Here is an 18,786-nt window from a genome sequence, read left to right as displayed (position 1 = left end):
GAGACAGGGAGAGAGGAGACAGAGGGAGAGAGACATCAGAAACACAGAGAGAGAGAAGCAGCCCAAAGTTGCAACAAGCCCTGCTCAAACTCCTCAATCTCATCATGACAGCCGGATGTTTCCCCGAGGCCTGGAACCAAGGACTGATCACGCCCATCTATAAGAGTGGAGATAAACTCGATCCCAACAACTACCGGGGCATCTGTGTGAACAGTAACCTGGGGAAGGTATTCTGCAGTATCCTAAATACACGAATACTGGCCTTCCTTACCGAACACAATGTCCTGAGTAAAAGTCAGATTGGCTTCTTGCCAGATCACCGCACATCTGATCACATTTACACCCTACACACACTGATAGACAAACACGTCCACCAAAAACACAAAGGAAAAATTTTTGCCTGCTTTGTCGATTTCAAAAAAGCATTTGACTCGATTTGGCATGAGAGATTGTTTTATAAACTACTCCAAAGTGGCATAAGGGGCAAAGTGTACGACATCATTAAATCAATGTATTCAGAGAGCAAATGTGCAGTGAAAATTGGAAACAAAAGGACTAAATTCTTCACCCAAGGCCGCGGGGTGAGACAGGGCTGCAGCCTGAGCCCAACACTGTTCAATATCTATATCAATGAATTAGCAGGAATGTTGGAGCAGTCTGCAGCTCCTGGTCTTACACTACACGACACAGAAATCAAGTTCCTGCTCTACGCAGATGACCTGGTCCTGCTGTCGCCCACAGAACAGGGGCTGCAGCAGAACCTGGCACTGCTGGAGCAGTACTGTCAGACCTGGGCACTGACAGTCAATCTGGACAAGACCAGAGTTATGGTTTTCCAGAAGAAAGCCAGACCTCAGGGAAACAGGTACAAATTCACACTGAACAAGAACACATTGGAGCACACATCCAGCTACACATATCTCGGTCTCACCATCAGCTCTTCCGGGAGTTTTGACCTGGCAGTGAAGGCACTGAGGGAGAAGGCACTCAGGGCTTTCTACGCAATAAGAAGGAGGCTCTTCAACATCAACCCACCAACAAGAATCTGGCTCCAAATATTTGAAAGTGTAATCCAACCCATTGCCCTATACGGCAGTGAAGTTTGGGGTCCCCTCACAGACCAGGATTACACCCAATGGGACAAACACCCCACAGAAACTCTGCACATGGAGATCTGTAGAATCATCCTCCGTGTGCAGAGAAAAACTCCTAACAACGGGTGCAGGGCCGAATTAGGCCAGTACCCACTATTGATAAACATACAGAAAAGAATATTAAAGTATTGGCTACACCTAAAAAACAGCGACCAAAATTCCTACCACCACAAAGCCCTGCTGAGCCAAGAGCTGAGCCCAAAACAGAGCCCCCTGAGCCAGCTGGTCCTGAGGCTCACCGACCTGAGCCACACCAACACTAACCAGCCTCAGGACAGCACTGCTAGAGCACCACAACCCAGACTCAACCACATCACAGCACAGATCAAACAGCAATATCTCACACACTGGGACATACACACACAAACACAACATAAACTGGAATGCTACAGAACCTTAAACAGACAATACACACTAGCTGAATATTTGACCAAAATAAAAAATAACAAACAGAAACAGACCCTGACGAAGTACAGGCTCAGTGACCACAACCTGGCCATAGAAACTGGGCGACACAGGCAGACCTGGCTGCCCAGAGAGGACAGGCTGTGCTCCCACTGCCAGCAGGGAGAAATAGAGACAGAGGTGCACTTCCTACTGCACTGTGACAGATACTCTGGGATTAGAGAAACATTCTTCCCGAAATTCAGAAATCTAATCCCAGAGTTCCCACACCTGCCAAAACCACAACAGGTCCCAATCCTACTGGGAGAGGGAGGAGGGAACTCAGTTGATCTGGCAGCCCAGTATGTGATCTCCTGTCACAGCCTGAGGAACAGTGAGTCCGTCTCCCAATAATGCTCCAGCTGCCTACAGTATGTCAATATTATATAATATGTCTTTGTTGTAAATGTCTGTAACATGTCTGTAGATTTTATTTTACTTCTATTTTTTGTTTTGTTCTATGTTAATTTTATTATTTTTATTTGCTTTGGCAACACTGATTGTACCCATCGGTCATGCTAATAAAGCACCTTGAATTGAATTGAATTGAGAAGGAGAGGAAGAGAGAGAGACAGGGAGAGACACAGGGAGAGAGGAGAAAGGAGAGAAGGATCAGAGAGACAGGGAGAGAGGAGAGAGGAGAGGAAGATCAGAGACACAGGCAGTATAGGAGGGGCAGGGAGCCGCACTGTGCTGGTAAACACCTCGTCAATACTGAGATGTGCAGAGCTCAGAGGGCAGGACCGCCCTGGGGCTGATAACAGAGGAGAGAGGAGAGAGGAGAGCTCAGACTGCAGGACTGCCCTGGGGCTGATAACAGAGGAGAGAGGAGAGCTCAGACTGCAGGACCGCCCTGGGGCTGACAGGAGAGGAGAGACCCGGGCTCACACGCACGGAGGAGGACAGGAGACACGGACCGGGAGACACTGGGAGACGCACAGCCGTGCAGGAGGCATCGAGGACACACACACACACAGACAGAACCGCACGCACGGATCGGCGGGCCATGAACGGACCAGCGGACCTCCGTGTCACCGCGCCACGGGGAAGGATCCCGCGACCCCTGACCTGCGCCGCCGGCCTGGCCGACAGGAGCCGGGGTCGCGACCTCCTGGCCCCGCCCTCCCCGCTGTCGCCGCGGCGCCGGGCCCGCTCGGTGCCGGCCCACCCCTCCGGGGAGCCGACCCGACGGGGCCACAGCCCCGAGACCAGGAAGAGGGTGCGCTTCGCCGACACGCTGGGCCTGGAGCTCATCACCGTGTGCCGCTACAGGTGAGGGAGAGGAGCAGCGGGCGGGGGGAGGAAGGAGCAGGCGATCCGGGGCTCATACTGTCTCTGCTCTCGGCCTGCAGTCAGTCACATGACTCACAGGACCAGGACAGTGAGTCTGAGAGCGACTCTCCTGACCTGGTGATGCACGTCATTCCCAACTCATCACACGCCGAGAGGAAGACACCTTCATGGGCAGAGGTGACCGTGTTAATGTGCTCTAGTGTCCAGTCAGGGTGTCTGTATGAACCCCTCTCTCTCAGTGCAGTGTTAATGTGCTCTGGTGTCCAGTCAGTGTGTCTGTATGAACCCCTCTCTCTCAGTGCAGTGTTAATGTACTGGAGTGTCCAGTCAGTCAGTGTGTCTGTATGAACCCCTCTCTCTCAGTGCAGTGTTAATGTACTGGAGTGTCCAGTCAGTCAGTGTGTCTGTATGAACCCCTCTCTCTCAGTGCAGTGTTAATGTACTGGAGTGTCCAGTCAGTCAGTGTGTCTGTATGAACCCCTCTCTCTCAGTGCAGTGTTAATGTACTGGAGTGTCCAGTCAGTGTGTCTGTATGAACCCCTCTCTCTCAGTGCAGTGTTAATGTACTGGAGTGTCCAGTCAGTCAGTGTGTCTGTATGAACCCCTCTCTCTCAGTGCAGTGTTAATGTACTGGAGTGTCCAGTCAGTCAGTGTGTCTGTATGAACCCCTCTCTCTCAGTGCAGTGTTAATGTACTGGAGTGTCCAGTCAGTCAGTGTGTCTGTATGAACCCCTCTCTCTCAGTGCAGTGTTAATGTACTGGAGTGTCCAGTCAGTGTGTCTGTATGAACCCCTCTCTCTCAGTGCAGTGTTAATGTACTGGAGTGTCCAGTCAGTCAGTGTGTCTGTATGAACCCCTCTCTCTCAGTGCAGTGTTAATGTACTGGAGTGTCCAGTCAGTCAGTGTGTCTGTATGAACCCCTCTCTCTCAGTGCAGTGTTAATGTACTGGAGTGTCCAGTCAGTCAGTGTGTCTGTATGAACCCCTCTCTCTCAGTGCAGTGTTAATGTACTGGAGTGTCCAGTCAGTCAGTGTGTCTGTATGAACCCCTCTCTCTCAGTGCAGTGTTAATGTACTGGAGTGTCCAGTCAGTCAGTGTGTCTGTATGAACCCCTCTCTCTCAGTGCAGTGTTAATGTACTGGAGTGTCCAGTCAGTCAGTGTGTCTGTATGAACCCCTCTCTCTCAGTGCAGTGTTAATGTACTGGAGTGTCCAGTCAGTGTGTCTGTATGAACCCCTCTCTCTCAGTGCAGTGTTAATGTACTGGAGTGTCCAGTCAGTCAGTGTGTCTGTATGAACCCCTCTCTCTCATTGCAGTGTTAATGTACTGGAGTGTCCAGTCAGTGTGTCTGTATGAACCCCTCTCTCTCAGTGCAGTGTTAATGTACTGGAGTGTCCAGTCAGTCAGTGTGTCTGTATGAACCCCTCTCTCTCAGTGCAGTGTTAATGTACTGGAGTGTCCAGTCAGTGTGTCTGTATGAACCCCTCTCTCTCAGTGCAGTGTTAATGTACTGGAGTGTCCAGTCAGTCAGTGTGTCTGTATGAACCCCTCTCTCTCATTGCAGTGTTAATGTACTGGAGTGTCCAGTCAGTGTGTCTGTATGAACCCCTCTCTCTCAGTGCAGTGTTAATGTACTGGAGTGTCCAGTCAGTCAGTGTGTCTGTATGAACCCCTCTCTCTCAGTGCAGTGTTAATGTACTGGAGTGTCCAGTCAGTGTGTCTGTATGAACCCCTCTCTCTCAGTGCAGTGTTAAAGTACTGGAGTGTCCAGTCAGTCAGTGTGTCTGTATGAACCCCTCTCTCTCAGTGCAGTGTTAATGTACTGGAGTGTCCAGTCAGTGTGTCTGTATGAACCCCTCTCTCTCAGTGCAGTGTTAATGTACTGGAGTGTCCAGTCAGTCAGTGTGTCTGTATGAACCCCTCTCTCTCAGTGCAGTGTTAATGTACTGGAGTGTCCAGTCAGTCAGTGTGTCTGTATGAACCCCTCTCTCTCAGTGCAGTGTTAATGTACTGGAGTGTCCAGTCAGTGTGTCTGTATGAACCCCTCTCTCTCAGTGCGGTGTTAATGTACTGGAGTGTCCAGTCAGTCAGTGTGTCTGTATTAACCCCCCTCTCTCTCTCAGTCTGCTGTGTTGCAGTTCCAGGCCCCAGTGACCAGGCCTGATTTTGATCTGCTGGTTCGGTCTCAGGGAGTGTGTCTGGAGTCTGTGTGTCCTCAGCCTGTCTGTCTGTCTGGCACAGTGCGTGTCCAGAACATGTCTTTCCACAAGGATGTTGTGGTCCGGTACACTAATGACCACTGGAGCTCCTACAGTGAGGTCTCTGCCAGCTACCTGCCTCCTGATATCACTCACTGTGAGTCTTCCTTGTGTAACTTCTGTGTGCTGTCTGTGTGTGTTGTCTGTATTAACCCCTCTGTCTCCTCTGTATTACCTTTATTAACCCCTCTGTCTCCTCTGTGTGTTGTCTATATTAACCCCTCTGTCTCCTCCATATGTCGTCTGTATTAACCACTCTGCCTCTCCTCTGCGTCTCCTCTGTATTGCCTGTATTAACCCCTCTGTCTCCCCTGTGTCATCTGTATTAACCCCTCTGCCTCTCTTCTGCGTGTTCTCTGTATTAACCCCTGTGTCTCCCCTGTGTGTCGTCTGTATTAACCCCTCTGCTTCTCTTCTGCGTGTTCTCTGTATTAACCCCTCTGTCTGCTCCGTGTCGCCTGTATTAACCCCTCTGCTTCTCTTCTGCGTGTTCTCTGTATTAACCCCTCTGTCTGCTCCGTGTGTCGCCTGTATTAACCCCTCTGCCTCTCTTCTGCGTGTTCTCTGTATTAACCCCTGTGTCTCCTCTGTGTGTCGTCTGTATTAACCCCTCTGCCTCTCCTCTGCGTGTTCTCTGTATTAACTCCTCTGTCTCCTTTGTATTGCCTGTATTAACCCCTATGTCTCCTCTGTGTGTTGTCTATATTAACCCCTCTGTCTCCTCCATATGTCGTCTGTATTAACCCCTCTGTCTCCTCTGTATTGCCTGTATTAACCCCTCTGTCTCCTTTGTGTGTTTTCTATATTAACCCCTCTGTCTCCCCTGTGTCATCTGTATTAACCCCTCTGCCTCTCTTCTGCGTGTTCACTGTATTAACCCCTCTGTCTCCCCTGTGTGTCGCCTGTATTAACCCCTCTGTCTCCCCTGTGTGTCGCCTGTATTAACCCCTCTGTCTCCCCTGTGTCGCCTGTATTAACCCCTCTGTCTCCCCTGTGTGTTCTCTGTATTAACCCCTCTGTCTCCCCTGTGTGTTCTCTGTATTAACCCCTCTGTCTCCCCTGTGTGTCGCCTGTATTAACCCCTCTGTCTCCCCTCTGTCTCCCCTGTATTAACCCCTCTGTCTCCCCTGTGTGTTCTCTGTATTAACCCCTCTGTCTCCCCTCTGTCTTCCCTGTATTAACCCCTCTCTCTCCCCTCTGTCTCCCCTGTATTAACCCCTCTGTCTCCCCTGTGTGTTCTCTGTATTAACCCCTCTGTCTCCCCTCTGTCTTCCCTGTATTAACCCCTCTCTCTCCCCTCTGTCTCCCCTGTATTAACCCCTCTGTCTCCCCTGTGTGTCGCCTGTATTAACCCCTCTGTCTCCCCTGTATTAACCCCTCTGTCTCCCCTGTGTGTCGCCTGTATTAACCCCTCTGTCTCCCCTGTATTAACCCCTCTGTCTCCCCTGTATTAACCCCTCTGTCTCCGCTGTGTGTTCTCTGTATTAACCCCTCTGTCTCCCCTGTATTAACCCCTCTGTCTCCCCTCTGTCTCCCCTGTATTAACCCCTCTGTCTCCCCTGTATTAACCCCTCTGTCTCCCCTCTGTCTCCCCTGTATTAACCCCTCTGTCTCCCCTGTATTAACCCCTCTGTCTCCGCTGTGTGTCGCCTGTATTAACCCCTCTGTCTCCCCTCTGTCTCCCCTGTATTAACCCCTCTGTCTCCCCTCTGTCTCCCCTGTATTAACCCCTCTGTCTCCCCTGTATTAACCCCTCTGTCTCCGCTGTGTGTCGCCTGTATTAACCCCTCTGTCTCCCCTCTGTCTCCCCTGTATTAACCCCTCTGTCTCCCCTCTGTCTCCCCTGTGTGTCGCCTGTATTAACCCCTCTGTCTCCCCTGTATTAACCCCTCTGTCTCCCCTGTGTGTCGCCTGTATTAACCCCTCTGTCTCCCCTGTATTAACCCCTCTGTCTCCCCTGTGTGTCGCCTGTATTAACCCCTCTGTCTCCCCTCTGTCTCCCCTGTATTAACCCCTCTGTCTCCCCTCTGTCTCCCCTGTATTAACCCCTCTGTCTCCCCTGTGTCGCCTGTATTAACCCCTCTGTCTCCCCTGTATTAACCCCTCTGTCTCCCCTGTGTGTCGCCTGTATTAACCCCTCTGTCTCCCCTGTATTAACCCCTCTGTCTCCCCTGTATTAACCCCTCTGTCTCCGCTGTGTGTTCTCTGTATTAACCCCTCTGTCTCCCCTCTGTCTCCCCTGTATTAACCCCTCTGTCTCCGCTGTGTGTCGCCTGTATTAACCCCTCTGTCTCCCCTGTATTAACCCCTCTGTCTCCCCTGTATTAACCCCTCTGTCTCCGCTGTGTGTTCTCTGTATTAACCCCTCTGTCTCCCCTCTGTCTCCCCTGTATTAACCCCTCTGTCTCCGCTGTGTGTTCTCTGTATTAACCCCTCTGTCTCCCCTCTGTCTCCCCTGTATTAACCCCTCTGTCTCCGCTGTGTGTTCTCTGTATTAACCCCTCTGTCTCCCCTGTGTTCTCTGTATTAACCCCTCTCTCTCCTTCTCTCCCAGTTTCCCTCAGCACAGACCGCTTCCAGTTCCGCCTGCCCCTGCCCCCCGCCCCCCCCGGCCCCCCCGGCCCCGGCGGCGCCCCCCCGCGCCTCGAGTTTGCCGTCTGCTACCGCGTGGGGGGGCAGGAGTACTGGGACAGCAACGGCGGCGCCAACTACGCCCTCTGCTGGCGGCCTCCCTCCCTGGGCCCGGCCCCGCAGGACTCGGCCTGGATCCACTTCATCTAGGCGGCGCCGCGGGTCCGAGAGGCCCGGCTCCGGCTGGCAGCGGAAGGAATAAAGCAGTGCTTTCTGGGAGAAACGGAAGGAGTGTTTGGTGCTTGTGTTGTGATTAAGGGAGCTGGTGGGATGGGGGTCGGGGGTCGGGGGTCGGGGGTCGGGGCTGGAGTTCTGGGGCGCCTCGCTGCTGATCGGGCGAACCGATCGGATTACTGGGGGTGGCCGGGAGCGAGGCCCGGGTGCTGCACCCCCCCAGTGAGAGGGGTCACAGACGAGAGGACTCCGTCCAGCCCCACTGACCCGCTTGGTCATTCGTACCTAACTGACTGTAGGATCTCATCCTGCTGTTTGTTCCCCACCCCCACCCCCCTCTGTGTAAAGAAAGGCCTCCTGTTCTGACTGGAGGAGCTCACCCAGCTGTGTCTGGAGAGAAGTCAGGGTATCGGCTTCAACAACAGGGCTGGGCAGCTTGTTCCCAACCCCCACCACCCTCTGTGTAAAGAAGAGCCTCCTGTCCTGACTGGAGGAGCTCACCCAGCTGTGTCTGGAGAGGAGCCAGGGTATCGGCTTCAACAACATGGCTGGGCAGCTTGTTCCACACCCCCACCACCCTCTGTGTAAAGCAGAGTCTCCTGTCCTGACTGGAGGAGCTCACCCAGCTGTGTCTGGAGAGAAGCCAGGGTATCGGCTTCAACAACATGGCTGGGCAGCTTGTTCCACACCCCCACCACCCTCTGTGTAAAGCAGAGTCTCCTGTCCTGACTGGAGGAGCTCACCCAGCTGTGTCTGGAGAGGAGCCAGGGAATCGGCTTCAACAACATGGCTGGGCAGCTTGTTCCCCACCCCCACCACCCTCTGTGTAAAGCAGAGTCTCCTGTCCTGACTGGAGGAGCTCACCCAGCTGTGTCTGGAGAGGAGCCAGGGTATCGGCTTCAACAACAGGGCTGGGCAGCTTGTTCCCCACCCCCACCACCCTCTGTGTAAAGCAGAGTCTCCTGTCCTGACTGGAGGATCTCACCCAGCTGTGTCTGGAGAGAAGCCAGGGTATTGGCTTCAACAACATGGCTGGGCAGCTTGTTCCCCACCCCCACCACCCTCTGTGTAAAGAAGTGCCTTCTAATTCAAATGCGCTTCGCTATAGATTCCACTGGTAGCCTCTGCATCTTTGTCAAGGCCCCGTTCCGGTCTGCCTGAACAGCTGGGTCAGTCTCCTCCATGTGAGCAAGTGTAGAGATTGAGTTCCCTTAGCCTGGGGACAGGAGCTGTGGCCCCAGCGTCTGTGTCTCTCTCTCGCCCTGCTCCTCTCCCTCCCCCCTGGTTGGGGTCGGCTCCACACCCCCACCACCCCCTGATCTTTGATGATGCAGCCCCCCACAGTGGAACTACTGGAGGGTATCCTGAGATCAGGAGAGATGAATGGAGTGAATATCGAACCTGCCTGATGTTGACACGGGACAGCTGTGAGACACAGTGCTGGAAACAGCAGAACAAAAATAGACTTCTGACACGACACGGGTCCTGAATAATGCAGGAGGGTTTTCCGAGATCCGTGAAACGGGACGCGCGCGGGTGTCGGGGATGCGGGGGTCAAGTCAGCGTGACCTTTAGCGCGTGATTCAGGGCCGACAGGAGAACCCTCGCGCTTGGCCTTTCCGTCAGCACGTGCACAAAGGGAGCTGTGTTTCCCCCCACGGGCGGCGCGCTTTTTCCACTGCGTGCTTGCCGGGAGCGTTGGTGTTCGCGCGGGCCGGGGCGGCGGCGGCCGTGACGTGGGGGTGCTCGAGCCCCGGAACGCCGCGGCTCCGCGCTGGAAAGCCGCCTCGAGCTCCCCCCCGCGTGACGTCACTGCACCGGAGCACGGCCTCGCGCCGGAAGCATAAAAGCTGGACATGGCGAGCGCGAGCCCCACCGCTGCACTCCGACCTCCGCGCTTCCGTCCTCGTTCGGGCGTCTCGTTGCCATGGCAGACAGGACTTTACAGGTGAGTAAAGTTTCTACTTTACCGCGGGAGTTTCTACTGCTCAGGGTTTCTTTCTGATCTTTCCTTCATGCGCGTCCTGGACTGGTCTCCTGTACTGGACTGTAGCTCCTATTGTAACAGACTGTTCTACTGTACTGGACTGTAGCTCCTATTGTAACTGGACTGTTCTCCTGTACTGGACTGTAGCTCCTATTGTAACAGACTGTTCTCCTGTACTGGACTGTAGCTCCTATTGTAACAGGACTGTTCTCCTGTACTGGACTGTAGCTCCTATTGTAACAGACTGTTCTACTGTACTGGACTGTAGCTCCTATTGTAACAGGACTGTTCTCCTGTACTGGACTGTAGCTCCTATTGTAACTGGACTGTTCTCCTGTACTGGACTGTAGCCCCTATTGTAACTGGACTGTTCTCCTGTACTGGACTGTAGCCCCTATTGTAACTGGACTGTTCTCCTGTACTGGACTGTAGCTCCTATTGTAACTGGACTGTTCTACTGTACTGGACTGTAGCTCCGAGTGTAACTGGACTGTTCTCCTGTACTGGACTGTAGCTCCTATTGTAACAGACTGTTCTCCTGTACTGGACTGTAGCTCCTATTGTAACAGGACTGTTCTCCTGTACTGGACTGTAGCTCCTATTGTAACAGACTGTTCTCCTGTACTGGACTGTAGCTCCTATTGTAACAGACTGTTCTCCTGTACTGGACTGTAGCTCCTATTGTAACAGGACTGGTCTACTGTACTGGACTGTAGCTCCTATTGTAACAGACTGTTCTCCTGTACTGGACTGTAGCTCCTATTGTAACAGGACTGTTCTCCTGTACTGGACTGTAGCTCCTATTGTAACAGACTGTTCTCCTGTACTGGACTGTAGCTCCTATTGTAACAGGACTGTTCTCCTGTACTGGACTGTAGCCCCTATTGTAACTGGACTGTTCTCCTGTACTGGACTGTAGCCCCTATTGTAACTGGACTGTTCTCCTGTACTGGACTGTAGCTCCTATTGTAACTGGACTGTTCTACTGTACTGGACTGTAGCTCCGAGTGTAACAGGACTGTTCTCCTGTACTGGACTGTAGCTCCTATTGTAACAGACTGTTCTCCTGTACTGGACTGTAGCTCCTATTGTAACAGACTGTTCTCCTGTACTGGACTGTAGCTCCTATTGTAACAGACTGTTCTCCTGTACTGGACTGTAGCTCCTATTGTAACAGGACTGGTCTACTGTACTGGACTGTAGCTCCTATTGTAACAGACTGTTCTCCTGTACTGGACTGTAGCTCCTATTGTAACAGACTGTTCTCCTGTACTGGACTGTAGCTCCTATTGTAACAGGACTGTTCTCCTGTACTGGACTGTAGCTCCTATTGTAACAGGACTGTTCTCCTGTACTGGACTGTAGCCCCTATTGTAACTGGACTGTTCTCCTGTACTGGACTGTAGCCCCTATTGTAACTGGACTGTTCTCCTGTACTGGACTGTAGCCCCTATTGTAACTGGACTGTTCTCCTGTACTGGACTGTAGCTCCTATTGTAACTGGACTGTTCTCCTGTACTGGACTGTAGCTCCTATTGTAACAGACTGTTCTCCTGTACTGGACTGTAGCTCCTATTGTAACAGACTGTTCTCCTGTACTGGACTGTAGTTCCTATTGTAACAGACTGTTCTCCTGTACTGGACTGTAGTTCCTATTGTAACAGGACTGTTCTCCTGTACTGGACTGTAGCTCCTGTTGTAACAGACTGTTCTCCTGTACTGGGACTGTAGCTCCTGTTGTAACAGACTGTTCTACTGTACTGGACTGTAGCTCCTATTGTAACAGACTGTTCTACTGTACTGGACTGTAGCTCCTATTGTAACAGGACTGTTCTCCTGTACTGGACTGTAGCTCCTATTGTAACAGACTGGTCTCCTGTACTGGACTGTAGCCCCTATTGTAACTGGACTGTTCTCCTGTACTGGACTGTAGCTCCTATTGTAACTGGACTGTTCTCCTGTACTGGGACTGTAGCTCCTATTGTAACTGGACTGTTCTCCTGTACTGGGACTGTAGCTCCTATTGTAACTGGACTGTTCTCCTGTACTGGACTGTAGCCCCTATTGTAACAGGACTGTTCTCCTGTACTGGACTGTAGCTCCTATTGTAACAGGACTGTTCTCCTGTACTGGACTGTAGCTCCTATTGTAACAGGACTGTTCTACTGTACTGGACTGTAGCTCCTATTGTAACTGGACTGTTCTCCTGTACTGGACTGTAGCCCCTATTGTAACTGGACTGTTCTCCTGTACTGGGACTGTAGCTCCTATTGTAACAGACTGTTCTCCTGTACTGGACTGTAGCTCCTATTGTAACTGGACTGTTCTCCTGTACTGGACTGTAGCTCCTATTGTAACTGGACTGTTCTACTGTACTGGACTGTAGCTCCTGTTGTAACTGGACTGTTCTACTGTACTGGGACTGTAGCTCCTGTTGTAACAGGACTGTTCTCCTGTACTGGGACTGTAGCTCCTGTTGTAACAGACTGTTCTCCTGTACTGGGACTGTAGCTCCTGTTGTAACAGACTGTTCTCCTGTACTGGACTGTAGCTCCTATTGTAACAGACTGTTCTCCTGTACTGGACTGTAGCTCCTATTGTAACTGGACTGTTCTCCTGTACTGGACTGTAGCTCCTATTGTAACTGGACTGTTCTCCTGTACTGGACTGTAGCTCCTATTGTAACAGGACTGTTCTCCTGTACTGGGACTGTTGCTCCTATTGTAACAGGACTGTTCTCCTGTACTGGGACTGTAGCTCCTATTGTAACAGACTGGTCTACTGTACTGGACTGTAGCTCCTATTGTAACAGGACTGTTCTCCTGTACTGGACTGTAGCTCCTATTGTAACAGGACTGTTCTCCTGTACTGGACTGTAGCTCCTATTGTAACAGACTGTTCTCCTGTACTGGACTGTAGCTCCTATTGTAACAGACTGTTCTCCTGTACTGGACTGTAGCCCCTATTGTAACAGGACTGTTCTCCTGTACTGGACTGTAGCTCCTATTGTAACAGACTGTTCTCCTGTACTGGACTGTAGCCCCTATTGTAACAGACTGTTCTACTGTACTGGGACTGTAGCTCCTATTGTAACAGGACTGTTCTCCTGTACTGGACTGTAGCTCCTATTGTAACAGACTGGTCTACTGTACTGGACTGTAGCTCCTATTGTAACAGGACTGTTCTCCTGTACTGGACTGTAGCTCCTATTGTAACAGACTGTTCTCCTGTACTGGGACTGTAGCTCCTATTGTAACTGGACTGTTGTCCTGTACTGGACTGTAGCTCCTATTGTAACAGGATGGTTGTACCATTGCCCCACTGACAGTATCTGTCTGTTCCTGTGTTCCAGTGTGCCCTGCTCTTGGTCTGCCCCCTGTGGTCATTCTCTCAGCAGAATGAGACCTGTGTGGAGAGCTGCTGTTCTGGTGAGGATCTGAATCGGACCATGAGCTCCTTGCTCACCCTCCTAGAACCACCACAGCTCCTCAACCAGTTCAATAGGTCCCTCTCGCCCTGGACCTACCGGTGAGTATGCGCATGTGTGTGTATGCAACAGCTGATTCATTGTGTAAGGGGATCTGTTGTGTTTGTCTCGATGTGTCTGTGTCCTGTCCAGAGAGCACGAGGATGTGAACATGTTCCCCAGCCCTGTGCCTGTCTCAGTGTGTGTGTCTGTGTCTTGTCCAGTGAGCACGAGGACGTGAACATGTTCCTCAGCCCCGAGCCTGTCTCAGTTGTGTGTGTCTGTGTCCTGTCCAGAGTGCACGAGGACGTGAACATGTTCCTCAGCCCCTTGCCTGTCTCAGTTGTGTGTGTCTTTGTCTTGTCCAGAGTGCACGAGGACGTGAACATGTTCCTCAGCCCTGTGCCTGTCTCAGTGTTTGTCTTTGTCTTGTCCAGAGTGCACGAGGACGTGAAGATGTTCCCCAGCCCTGTGCCTGTCTCAGTGTGTGTGTGTCTGTGTCCTGTCCAGAGAGCACGAGGACGTGAACATGTTCCCCAGCCCCGTGCCTGTCTCAGTGTGTGTGTGTCTGTGTCCTGTCCAGAGAGCACGAGGACGTGAACATGTTCCTCAGCCCCGTGCCTGTCTCAGTGTGTGTGTCTTTGTCTTGTCCAGAGTGCACGAGGACGTGAACATGTTCCCCAGCCCCGTGCCTGTCTCAGTGCGTGTGTCTGTGTCTTGTCCAGTGAGCACGAGGACGTGAACATGTTCCTCAGCCCCGTGCCTGTCTCAGTTGTGTGTGTCTGTGTCCTGTCCAGAGAGCACAAGGACGTGAACATGTTCCCCAGCCCCGTGCCTGTCTCAGTGTGTGTGTGTCTGTGTCTTGTCCAGAGAGCACGAGGACGTGAACATGTTCCTCAGCCCTGTGCCTGTCTCAGTGTGTGTGTGTCTGTGTCTTGTCCAGTGTGCACGAGGACGTGAACATGTTCCTCAGCCCCGTGCCTGTCTCAGTTGTGTGTGTCTGTGTCCTGTCCAGAGAGCACGAGGACGTGAACATGTTCCCCAGCCACGTGCCTGTCTCAGTGTGTGTGTCTGTGTCTTGTCCAGAGAGCACGAGGACGTGAACATGTTCCCCAGCCCTGTGCCTGTCTCAGTGTGTGTGTGTCTGTGTCTTGTCCAGAGAGCACGAGGACGTGAACATGTTCCCCAGCCCTGTGCCTGTCTCAGTGTCTGTGTCCTGTCCAGAGTGCACGAGGACGTGAACATGTTCCCCAGCCCTCTGCCTGTCTCAGTGTGTGTGTCTGTGTCTTGTCCAGAGAGCACGAGGACGTGAACATGTTCCCCAGCCCTCTGCCTGTCTCAGTGTGTGTGTCTGTGTCTTGTCCAGAGAGCACGAGGACGTGAACATGTTCCCCAGCCCCGTGCCTGTCTCAGTGTGTGTGTCTGTGTCTTGTCCAGAGAGCACAAGGACGTGAACATGTTCCCCAGCCCCGTGCCTGTCTCAGTGTGTGTGTCTGTGTCTTGTCCAGAGAGCACAAGGACGTGAACATGTTCCCCAGCCCCGTGCCTGTCTCAGTGTGTGTGTCTGTGTCTTGTCCAGAGAGCACAAGGACGTGAACATGTTCCTCAGCCCTGTGCCTGTCTCAGTGTGTGTGTCTGTGTCTTGTCCAGAGAGCACAAGGACGTGAACATGTTCCTCAGCCCTGTGCCTGTCTCAGTGTGTGTGTCTGTGTCTTGTCCAGAGAGCACAAGGACGTGAACATGTTCCCCAGCCGCGTGCAGGTGGCGGTGTGCAACACCATGCGCTGTGTGGACGGATCCTCTCGACTGTCCGGATGCTCAGGCCTGCGCTTCTTCAACTCCGTTCCTCTCAACCACAGCATCCCGGTGGTGTTCCGGCGCAGCTGTGCCGGCGGGCGGTACCGGCTGGAGCAGGGCTCCTTCCCCGTGACCGTGGGCTGCACCTGCGTCCTGGCCCACATGTGATCCTTTCTCCCCGTCCTCGTGAGAAGAGACACGCCGTGATTTCTGAATCTCGAAGTCTTCGTTTCTCCCCCTGCCGGGAGGCTCGGGCATTCAGCAGCTCCGGGCCTCGATTCTACTGGGGGGGCCCCCCTGTGTGGAGTCTGCGTGTTCTGTCCACGTTCGGCATACCTCCCAACTCCAGGGATACCTCCGGGGCTTGATTCCGTCAAAATCCGTCCTTCGGATGAGACGTGAAACTGAGGTCCTGCCTCTCTGTGGTCAGTCAAGACCCCAGGGTGTCTCTCAGAAAGAGTAGGGGTGTGACCCCAGTGTCCTGGACAGACTCCCCCTGGTCTTTACCAGTCATGGCCTCCTGATCACCCCCCTCTCTGAACTGGCCTCATCACTCTGCTCTCCTCCCCACTGAGAGCTGGAGTGTGTGAGCGGACTGGAGCATCATCACACTGGGGGGGTGGAGGGGATCCCCATTACCTGTAAAGCACTTTGACTGGAGTGTCCAGAAAAGCGCTATATAAGTGTAAGCAATTATTATAATTATTATTATTCCAGCCAGAGGCTCCTCCTGTGTGGAGTCTGCGCGTTCTTTACGTGTCCCTCACAGGTCGTAGGTCCCCTGCTTGCCTCCCGGATCTGTGTCCTGCTCTGTGGAGTCTCCATGTCTTCTCCCTCCCACTGCCAGGGTCTCGGGTTCGATCCCGGACAGTCGCCCCTCCCCGGGCTCGAGTCAGTGAGAGAGTTCCTGTGAGCTCGAAGTCCGTTGTCCAGTCTGCACTGTCTGATCTACAGGGCACATGTTCTGGACAGTGAGAGAGCGAAAATAAAGGATACATTTCTGTAGTCAGAGTGACGGGCAGAGAGAGTCTAATGCTGCGATCAGGCCTCTGGGGTAGAGCACCTCTGTGTCTTGAACTCGCACGCAGCCATCTTCTGCCTGCCCTGTCCAGTACAGGGTCACGGGCAACTGGAGTCCATCCCAGCAAGCAACAGGGGCAAGACAGGACACCTGTCCTTCACAGAGCAGAGGGACAGACACGCACAGCAGACACACACACACCAGACACAGACAAAGCCGCAAGCACACCCAGGCACACACTCATACACCAGACACAGACACTTGCACCAGACACAGACAAAGCCACAAGCACACAGTGAAACACACACTCATACACCAGACACAGACAAAGCCACAAGCACACTCACACACTCACACAGTGAGTCATACCAGAGTCAGCCGCACACTCTCACACCAGACGCACAGATTCACACCACACGCACACCAGACGCACAGATTCACACCACACGCACACCAGACGCACAGATTCACACCACACTCACACCAGACGCACAGATTCACACCAAATGCACAGATTCACACCACACTCACACCAGACGCACAGATTTACACCAGACGCACAGATTCACACCACACTCGCACTAGACGCACAGATTCACACCACACTCACACCAGACGCACAGATTCACACCAAATGCACAGATTCACACCACACTCACACCAGACACAGACGAACACACTCACACTAGAGAGAGGCACAGACACCCACACCCACCCACCAGACACCCACACTCGCACCACGCCCGTTAGCCCACCAGCATCTCTTCGTGGGCAGTGGGAGGAAACCCACCCGAGTATGGGAAGAACGTGCAAACTCCACACAGACGGTACCCCCGGGCCGGGAAGTGAGCCCAGAGGTGACCTCCCTGCTGCCTGCCCTGACTTCTGTCCCGATCGGCGCCTGACGGGAGACGAGCAGGATGCGGATCGCTGTCGGCGCACTGTTCCCGCGCAGAAGACTTCCCGCGCCGCGGGGGGAAGGCAGCTCGAGCTTCACCCAGACGGGTCTTCGATAAACCCCCCTCGCTACCTGGCGATCTTCCAAATGTGTCCCGAGCGTGGAAGTGTGTCACTGCTGCGCGCTGCGCGCTGGATGTGTGAGCCCTGACGGGTCTGTTCCCCCAGGGGGCAATAAAGGTTCATTCAAGCCACTGCAAGGCCTGTGTTCTGTCATCTGTGGACGTGGAGACGCCTCTCCGGCGGCGGTTTCCAGTCCTCGGCGCGGCGCCACACCCTTCCTCGGCTGACAGGCTCCCGCGGGGCGTCTCCCAGGTCCCCACAGGGAGGAGCGGAGGGGCCAGCTGCTCCTGTGGGGGGCCCTGGTGCTCCAGTGGGGGGGCCCTGGTGCTCCAGTGGGGGGCCCTGGTGCTCCAGTTCACTAGTTGAGCCGCTGGGAATGCAGTCCGGGGCTTGTGGGAGCTCCCAGGGCCAGGACTGGGCCTCAGATCCACACAGCATTCAGACACACTCTGGACACACCTCTCAGGGGGTAGCAGCAGTAGTGTGATAGTAGTGTAGCAGTAGTAGTAGTGTAGCAGTAGTGTGGTAGTAGTGTAGCAGTAGTAGTGTGGTAGAAGTGCAGTAGTAGTGTAGCAGTAGTGTAGTAATGTAGCAGTAGTGTAGTAGATGTGCAGTTGTAGTGTGGTAGTAGTGCAGTTGCAGTCTAGTAGTAGTGTAGCAGTAGTGTGGTAGTAGTGTAGCAGTAGTAGTGCAGCAGTAGCAGTAGTGTGGTAGTAGTGTAGCAGTAGTAGTGTAGCAGTAGTAGTGCAGCAGTAGCAGTAGTGTGGTAGTAGTGTAGCAGTAGTAGTGCAGTAGTGTAGTAGAAGTGCAGTTGTAGTGTGGTAGTAGTGGAGTTGTAGTGTGGTAGTAGTGCAGCAGTAATGTGGTAGTAGTGCAGCAGTAGTGCAGCAGTAGCTGTGCAGGAGCCCCTTGCTGACCTGGGCGTGCCCGGGGACGAGCCTCGTGCCTGGGGTGAACAGCTGTCTCGCGGCGGGTGGGGCAGCTGAGTCTCCAGCGCAGCGGCTGCCGCGCGCGACAGGGAGGAAGCTCGCGGGCTTTAGGACCTCGGCAGCCCCGGCGCGCTGATGGCCCTCCTGCGCGGCGGGATTTACCGTAACATCTATAAAACAAGCGTAGCTAAAAAAACAATTCTTGAGAGAGCGTGTGAAGAAACTCCACGGCCGAAACGTTGTGTTTTCTTTCTTCTCTTTTCAGCAGGAATAAACCTTGACTTGTTCCTTTGCAGCCTGCGCCTGCTGACGCAGCTCCCCACCTGAACTACGTGCTATATCATCTGTTTTTGTCATGTCCGCAAGCGCGGTCAGTTGGTTTCCTTGTTTGCGTTTAGTTACTCCGTATGTCAACAGCGTGGCATGATAATTCTCTGTCTGATCTCATAAATAATAGTAGAGAGAAATGAAGGAGAGACAAATAGAACATAGATGACACAGTGAGAGAGAGGAGATCACAGAGAATCCCTCAGTAATATACACACACACACAACAGGACAGGAGACACAGTGAGAGAGAGGAGATCACAGAGAATCCCTCAGTAATAAACAC

At 53.1% G+C, this 18,786-nt stretch overlaps 2 protein-coding genes across 3 annotated transcripts; both read left to right on the top strand.

Moving 5' to 3' along the window:
- Window positions 1–2,152: 2,152 nt before the first annotated feature.
- LOC138238372 (protein phosphatase 1 regulatory subunit 3E-like) lies at window positions 2,153–8,002 on the top strand. Its single transcript, XM_069188726.1, has 4 exons — window positions 2,153–2,870; window positions 2,951–3,068; window positions 5,015–5,246; window positions 7,704–8,002. The coding sequence occupies exons 1-4, from the start codon at window positions 2,605–2,607 to the stop codon at window positions 7,928–7,930; spliced, it is 843 nt and encodes a 280-aa protein (XP_069044827.1). The 5' UTR covers window positions 2,153–2,604; the 3' UTR covers window positions 7,931–8,002.
- Window positions 8,003–9,278: 1,276 nt separating this feature from the next.
- On the top strand, window positions 9,279–17,377 carry LOC138238371 (interleukin-25-like). 2 transcript variants are annotated; one of them, XM_069188725.1, is made up of 3 exons: window positions 9,279–9,902; window positions 13,339–13,469; window positions 15,129–17,377. In XM_069188725.1, exons 1-3 carry the CDS (start codon window positions 9,882–9,884, stop codon window positions 15,370–15,372), a joined length of 396 nt encoding a protein of 131 aa, XP_069044826.1. In that variant the 5' UTR covers window positions 9,279–9,881; the 3' UTR covers window positions 15,373–17,377. The 2 variants fall into 2 exon arrangements, with proteins under 2 accessions (XP_069044826.1, XP_069044825.1); XM_069188724.1 differs by having other exon boundaries at window positions 9,284–9,902; window positions 13,294–13,469.
- The last annotated feature ends 1,409 nt before the right edge of the window (window positions 17,378–18,786 follow it).

This window comes from Lepisosteus oculatus, chromosome 4 (genome assembly GCF_040954835.1).
Source record: "Lepisosteus oculatus isolate fLepOcu1 chromosome 4, fLepOcu1.hap2, whole genome shotgun sequence".
Classification (NCBI taxonomy): domain Eukaryota; kingdom Metazoa; phylum Chordata; class Actinopteri; order Semionotiformes; family Lepisosteidae; genus Lepisosteus; species Lepisosteus oculatus.
Note: the sequence above shows the minus strand (reverse complement) of the source record. Positions and strands in the feature narration are given on the sequence as shown.